General features: G+C 47.6%; 1 protein-coding gene across 1 annotated transcript; it reads left to right on the top strand.

The window, feature by feature from the left end:
• Nucleotides 1–1,127: 1,127 nt before the first annotated feature.
• On the top strand, nt 1,128–5,521 carry LOC148453449 (interferon lambda-3-like). Its single transcript, XM_088462104.1, has 5 exons — nt 1,128–1,268; nt 1,768–1,845; nt 2,005–2,148; nt 3,011–3,091; nt 5,432–5,521. The coding sequence occupies exons 1-5, from the start codon at nt 1,128–1,130 to the stop codon at nt 5,519–5,521; spliced, it is 534 nt and encodes a 177-aa protein (XP_088318230.1).
• The last annotated feature ends 2,527 nt before the right edge of the window (nt 5,522–8,048 follow it).

The raw sequence follows: 8,048 nt of genomic DNA on the forward strand, positions 1-8,048 counted from the left end.
AGGAATCCTTGTCTTACCTGCAACAGTAGGGAGGAGATTGTTGTGTGACAGGAGGAAGCATCTTCCCAGTTACCTAACGTCACCGTCTCACCTGTACAGGAAGGAAAGTGAAAGCTGTGTAGGATTCTCAGCGCTGCTGTCACCTCTCTCCTGTCACTTGTATTCTGGACGCAAGAAGAAAACTTAACATCATGAAAATGAAGATAATTTTCTCTTGGAGACTTAAATATAAAGGAAGAAACATGGAGAGACTGGAGCTAGATGTGAGATCAGCACTGGAGAGGCACAGTATAACCCCACAGGTAAGGATCTTCTACTATGTGTATCTATAGTATTCTGTCAGTGTAATGTGTCTGTGTATATATATAGTATACTGTCAGTATAATGTGTCTGTGTATATATCGTATACTGTCAGTGTAATGTGTCTGTGTATATATAGTATACTGTCAGTGTAATGTGTCTGTGTATATACTGTATAGTATACTGTCAGTGTAATGTGCCTGTGTATATATAGTATACTGTCAGTGTAATGTGTCTGTGTATATATAGTATACTGTCAGTGTAATGTGCCTGTGTATATATAGTATACTGTCAGTGTAATGTGTCTGTGTATATATAGTATACTGTCAGTGTAATGTGTATGTGTATCTATAGTATTCTGTCAGTGTAATGTGTCTGTGTATATATATATATATATATATATATATATATATATATAGTATACTGTCAGTGTAATGTGTCTGTGTACAGGGGATAATATAATGCATATTACTTGTGTATAATGACTGCCGTATTTATATGATTACATTGTACAGAGGAAGTTTATACATAGGGGGAATGCATGTTGTGTGTACATACTTGGGAGCCCATTGTGCACATATTGGGGTACTGTGTGATTAGACCTAGTAACAAATATATACTGACAAATATCCCAGACTCCTTACTACATCCATAAATGCATTCATAGAAGTCATCAGACTTTATCTCCCAATACTGGTTCTGTCTCAGGCAGCTCTTACACTTCTGTTCCTAATACATGGAGCCCATATACAGACACTAACTCAGATCATATACACAGGTTCCCAGGAGCAACAGAAAGTCACTGTACCCAGACCAGCACATAAGCCATGGACATCAGACTGGTGGCCATCACCGTCCTAGTTGTGGCAGTGAGTGGATCCCCGCATGGAAGACACTGCCCGGTGTCCCGATATTTATCCGCGTCTCCCACTGATATCAGACTGCTGAGACAGCTGCAAAGTGATTCTGTAAGTGTGACGCACAATTTATCCTCATCAGTGGGAACTAATAGCTGCTTCCCGTATAGATGTTACATGGAATGTACACCCACAGCCACATGTAACCACTTACTACATGTGCTCATATGTAGTGTTAGATAAAATACTTATAGATATGACAGATGCAGAAATCCTTCAAAACTATATCAAAGTATTTAATATGTAAAAATAAAAATGTTGATGTATGAAGTGAGCAGAGCATCACCCATAGACCCCTGGTGCCTGTGGCTGAGGCCTGTTTGGCATTTTCACAAATTCAGGGCTGGAGCCGAGGACAGGAGAGCTCAGACCGATATCTCAGTGTATGGAATTATGTGTTGGCTGAGGATGTAATATGTATTTATAAATACTTACATATATTATATTATTATATATATTGGAGTTACGGACACTACATGACCACTATACAGAGAAAACTCTAATAGTTACAGACTCACATTATACTAATGAGACATCTGACCCTACACAGGAGAAGAACATGTCCGACGTTGCAGCGAGGTGTTACAGGAGAATGATGAAACACAAGCCGTCTGTATGTGACCTAGAGGTGAGGATAATTTGTGTATACATCATGTATCTCCTGCACACACACTGTATGGGTTCTCCTTCTATACACACAGTAATACACAGGCCCTGTCATCTCACCTCCACCCTATATAATCACATATCTATGAGAGCCTCACACCTTGTTCATTCCATCCTACAGCCCAGTGACCGCCTGATCCTGACCTTGGAGCGAGTGTCACTAGCTGCTGATGTACTGGCCAATATGTCCACATCTGCTCTGCCTGACGCTGTATCACAGTCGCTGATGGTTTTCCTTACACTGAGAGATGACCTGATGATCTGTGTAAGTTCCCATGTTCCTTGTGTTTATCAGTCACATCTATCATGGTAAGGGGCGGGATGCGTGACATATCCCGCCACTCACTGCATGCATGCCGGCGTTAATTACACCGGTATGTATGTAGAAAACCGCAAAGGACAGCTCTCCCAGTAAGAGGTGTCCTTTGCGAGAGAGGGAGTTTATGACCCAGAAGTCCCTCTGGCGTCCTTCTGCGGGGGGGTGCAGAAGAACACGCCCAGGGGGGCATCGCGAATAGCAGCCCATAGGCTTCTATTGGCCAACACCATCTAAAGATGGCATTGCCCGCCGTATCCAAGCCTGGTTTGGTGCATATGAGAAATACGGGCAAACCCCCAAAAACTTTATTTTTTGGGGGATTGACCGCATTCCTGACGTTGGTGCATCCCGTCCATGGACAGGTGAGTGTATGGGACAGGGATACACATGATCAGGGGTGTATGGTGCACCGGGCCCCATCCTCTGATCAGCGCCCCCCCCCCTTTCCAAGACCAGCATCTTACCTTCTGTGAGCAAGCAGGTCCCTCCTCTTCCACAGCACCATCTTCCCAGAAGATGGCGCATACGCACAAGAGAGCACAGGCTCTGACACAGTGGCAGAGTTTTTGCTGTCACTACGCTGCGCCATCTTCCCGAAGGTGTCACTTGGAAAATTGCGCCATGGAGGAGGAGGTACCCGCTCGCCGGCACAAAGTAAGCATACTTTGGGTGCAGGGTGTGTGTTGCGGTCCCCCCCCCTGGGCACAGGGGCCCGTGTGCACCACACACCCTGAACCCATTCTAAGTAATATTTAAATATGCTCGTGCACATGACACAGCTTCCTTACCTCCTAATTCTCCTTTACAGAGGGAGTCACCAGCATACAGAGAAGCTGCCTCCCAGCGGCTGAGGCCATGGCTGCACCATCTGCAACGTTTTCAGAAAGAAGTAAGTTTCCTGCATCAACAATATCATTTCTATTCATAGGTGACTATATTAAAAGTGGCTGCATTATAAGAACATAAACTGCGGGAAAAAAATGGCGATAAAAAGGTGTAAAGAGACTGAAGGAAAATAGCCAGACGTAGGACATCGGGGGTCTAATTCTGAGTCGCGCACATTGCCGATGACGGGCGCAGTGGAGCGATGTTTTTTTACTGCGCATGCATCCTGATTGTTAACGCACAGAGGGCCTGAATCAGAGCTGGACGCCGCCTTCTTGCTGCAGCTGTGATCCCAGCGCTGCAACCGAGGTCTCAGCCTGGGATCACCATGGCAACCATCAGTCGCAATGGTTGCCCCTTCGGTCAGGCTGAGGTAGCTGAAGCCTGGGTCCTTGCAGCTTGTGAGGCCAGGAAAGTCCCTGGTCTCGTTCCTCCCAGAAAACGGGGCCATCACTCCCCCGTTTCCAGGAACGCTGCCCAGGAACGCCCCCCACACCGACTCCCAAACTCCACAGCCTGTCAATCAGGCTGTGGCTGGCAGGCACTGTGAGCGGACTCGCATATGGAGGGCTGCACGTGCGCAGTACACATCCTGCGCATGCGTAGTCCTCTAACAATCGGAGATGTGCACTAACCATGGGGTTAGCGTTCATCTCTGAATCAGGCACAGAGCTGCAGTACTGATTCAGACACACTGAGCGGAGGGCGGCGCAGGGAGGCAGCTAGACAGAAGGACGGAGATACTGTGGACCTCATTCAGAGGTGATCGCAAGAAGCGATGGCTCTCTCTGAATTTTTGGTGCGGCCTCCTGGTTGCAAGCTAAGCTGTGGGTTACCACCCACAGCTTAGCTAGCGACCAGGTTGATGGTCGTGATGGTGGTCACCATCGCGACCATCGGGGCTTGCGACCAGACCCTAAGGTTGGGTCTGGGCACTCGCAAGCCCCAGGGAGCTTTCTGCTCTGATCGAGCAGGAAGCTCCCCACTGACATCACTGATGATGTCATTGCGGCCGCCCACAAAACGGTAGGCGTTCCTAAAGGAACGCCTCCGTTTTGGAAATCACCCCCCACCGCCCCGCCTACAAAAAGGGGCGAGCTATCGATCAACATAGACAGCCGTCCCTTTTGTAGCGAGCTCCGGAGCGACAGAGTTTCTCTGTCACTCCGGGGCTTGCGCACGCGCAGTGCGGCCGCTGCACGTGCGCAGGGCCACCCATCGACCCGGTTGCGAGCACATCGGTCTGAATGACCCCCTGTGTCCTATAGCAGCGTCGCTGGCATGTCACTGAAAATGGTTGCCTACAAAGACGCTTCATCGCTCTCATTGGAGGCCATACACAGACGGAGAATCTGCACTTAGCATAGGACTAGGCTTCGATGGCGCGACCGATGGCGGATTATTTGAGAATCTAAAAGGCGCTCGAAGTTGGCGCCTCAGTTCTTCGGACGCATGGATGTACACCAGGGCAGGGCATTAGCATAGACGCAATAGAAGCAAACCCGTATGCAGCTGTGTCCGACTCAGTATCGGCCCCAGTATGAGTAATGAAGAAGGAACAGGAAATGTGGCTGTGCTCGCTAATATTACCTGCATTTTGCGGGATATTTTCAGGAAGTGCGCTACCGATACAGAAATGCCGTAGCCGTGATGTCACGCATAAACTCTGCAGTGTGCGACCTCTGTGATGCTGGACCTGTACTACAGGACGCATGTGCAGTTCGGCAGCAGACTATCAGTGATTGACAGTCTGCTGCCGTTTCAGAGTGGTGAGGGGGCGACGTCGGCCTCAGTTTCCCAAACCGGAGGCGTGCCGCCGCCGTAATGGGGCAGTGACAAGGCCAGGATCTCTGTCGGCTGAAGGAGATTTCCTGGCCTTTTTTTGGCACCTGCGGTGGCCGGCTTGCGTGACCCCATGACCCGGATCATTTAGCCGGCCGATGGTCACACAGACGATCTGATGTTGCGTTCCTGAACACATCTCGGATCAGTAATGCATGCAGTAGGCGTGATGCCGCCTGCTACATTACCACATTAGAACTATCTCAGCTGCTACCATGTTAGCTACTGCGATAGCTAGTGCTTTCTCTGCTGAATCAGGCCCTAAAAGAACAGATATATTATTAAATGAATGATAGGGTTTGCGTACGGTTTGAATTTAGGGATGGGTAGACATGAACATGAGACGTAGAATAAACAGAAAAAAGGGGTCATTACATGTAGAAGAAGAAAATACCAGAGGAGTAGTTTATAATGTGGAGACCAGATCCATTAAGTAGAAATGCCATTCAACAAAGTTATGTACAAACAGATTATTTACAAAGGACTTTACTGTTTGCCATAGGTATCTGCAGAATGTGTCCAGGAGGCTGTGCTGCTCAGCCTCATCCAGCTAAGGGTGGAAGATGTCAGCTGTTGGGCTTTAGGTAACTAACATCAAGCACAGAAAAAGAGGAACTGGGAACTCTCACTGTCTAAACAGGCCCAAAAGAATCATCAATAGTCTGCTCTTCTGCCATTGATGGACCTACGGACGTCCTCACCCAAACACAGGATGATCAATGCCGATTCACAACCACTATATATTTTATGTAAAATGTAACTTATTATAATGCACTTGCTGCACTAATTTATATATTTATTTTTACTTATTTACACCCTGGCTCCCTGGTGGATGTAAAGGTTTATTTTATATTTATAAAAGTAACTTTTTTTGTTGAAATAAAACTGTACAATGCAAATGCTAATCCTGACTGTTGTTTTGTTTTGGGGGTAATGAAAAACCATGATTCAATATATTCCTGTTTTCTTACAAAACATACAGGGCCTGATTCTGAGCTTTATGTGACGGCGATGATCACGTAGGTGGGCGATTATTTACAACTAAATATATTTTATAAGATATATTTCTATTATTGTAACTTCCTACTATCATACTGGTAAATAATGCTTCTTATCGGGCACAAGACCAAAGAAAAGGAGAATATGATGGCTTTTGATTCACCGGCTGCAGCTACAACTAGTCCTTCCTTTATTTTTATACATAACTCAGTTATCTTAGTGGAGGATCTTTCTCTTTCAGTCTTTGACTTCCTGTCTGCATCCAATTGCCCCTGTGCAGCCTGTGCATTGGTCCCAACACACCTGCGTTTTTGTAGCCACCCCATTACGTCCCCCAAACGCTACCTGTCACTCACTTTGCCCCCCCCAAAAAATCCTCGGTGCGACCGTCTCATACCCATCATTGCTCCCGCAGCTATTCAATTCAACGCGCTGTTTGGCCGGGCAAAGGATTTCTTCTTGCATCCCCCCTGGGGATGTGAGAAATCCGCCAAAAGTGCTGGGCACGCGGCTGTTTGCCGGCTTAGCGCGGCGCTAACAGCCTCAAGCCTGGCACCTTAGTCAGAGAATGCCGGTTACCGCCTTAACACCCAGGTTAAGTCGCGAAAACCGCCATTCTCTGACTTACCTGCTTCCTGACAAGGCACATGGCGCATTGAATTGAACAGCTGCGGGATCTCCCTCCCACGGCTATTCACCATCGCGCTGAATTGAATTCCCCCACCAAAGATCCCAATGGCTACATGGATTTTCTGAAAAGTATCAGTGTGTTTTCATCAACACGTAGATCTTACTTTTGGAATAATTTACATTTGGATGTAAGTCAGGTTTATGACACGCCTCTCATAAGTAGCAGGACACGCCCACTTTACCATCTCGCTCATAGGTGTTGCTTTCACAATCTCCCTGAAATGCTTTTTTAAAAGTAGGCAAGTGTGACGTGCGTCTGACACCAACACTTCGTCCATCTCTGAATCAGACCCTGAGTGAGGAAGGGAAGAGCACGACTCATGAGGGAAGAGGGCCCTGCTCGTGAGAGCTTACAATCTCATACCTCCCAACATGACCCTCTCCAGGAGGGACATGATGCTCTGGTCCTGGACTTCCCTGGTAAAAGGCGGGGCTGCAGCGCAGTCCAAAATGCAAATAGGGGAGTAACACCAACTGTCATTTCACACACTGCCAAACATCACTGGCTGGGACTCACTGGCAGTTGGTGTGACTCCCCTATTTGAATTTTGGACTGTACTGCAGCCCCACCTCTGGAGCCTCCACCAATCATAAATAACCAGGGAAGTCCAGGACCAGAGCACTGTGTCCCTCCTGGAGAGGGTCATGTTGGGAGCTATGCAATCTTATAGGGTAGGAGCAGACAGACAGGCGTAACACAAAGGGGACAGTGTGTGAGGGACACAGAGGGGTGGGTCAGGACGAGAGCTGTTGGCATTTATAAAGAAATGGGTGTGGAGAGGCCATTTTTAAGCTTTGGAGAGAGATGGAGAGTCTGATAGGGAGAGGGTGAGCAGTACGGGCATATACTTGGGAGGCGGGAGTGGGAATGTTAGTTGCTGTGCCATTAGAACTTAGTAATTACCAGCCTTCCCTGAGTGTGATTCTTATTATGGGGGCAATTCAATTCTTTGCGATGTGCAACAGGCATGGTGCCATGGTAACGCCTACTGCATGCATTTCACCACCATGATGGTGGGGTGTCATTGCCCCTCCTTTTCCATGCTCCCCATAATGTGCAAGGTAATGTGTGCAGGGCAAGACTTAAATAGAAAATTGAATTTCCCCCTTTATTTCTATTTAATCCTACCCACCAAGAGATCACAGTTGCCTATTCATGGTCATTGGAGGTAATCATTGACATCCACTGGCATGGACATTCAGCCACCTCGTGTAGTACTCACTGACAGCTCGATTCTGCCTGCCACACGTAACATGGCTGTGTGGCGTGCTCTGTCTGCCACACGTAACATGGCTGCTGCAGCAGCTGCTCTGTACTGAGGTCAAACTGTCTCCAATTCTCTGCAGCAGAGAAAAAAATCAGCTGTCTGACCTTCTATTGGCTGCCTGCTCCTACAGCACTGATTGGCTGCCCGTTTCAGCAGTGCTGA

This window comes from Taudactylus pleione, unplaced genomic scaffold (genome assembly GCF_031769625.1).
Source record: "Taudactylus pleione unplaced genomic scaffold, aTauple2 ptg001150l, whole genome shotgun sequence".
NCBI classification, from domain to species: Eukaryota; Metazoa; Chordata; class Amphibia; order Anura; family Myobatrachidae; genus Taudactylus; species Taudactylus pleione.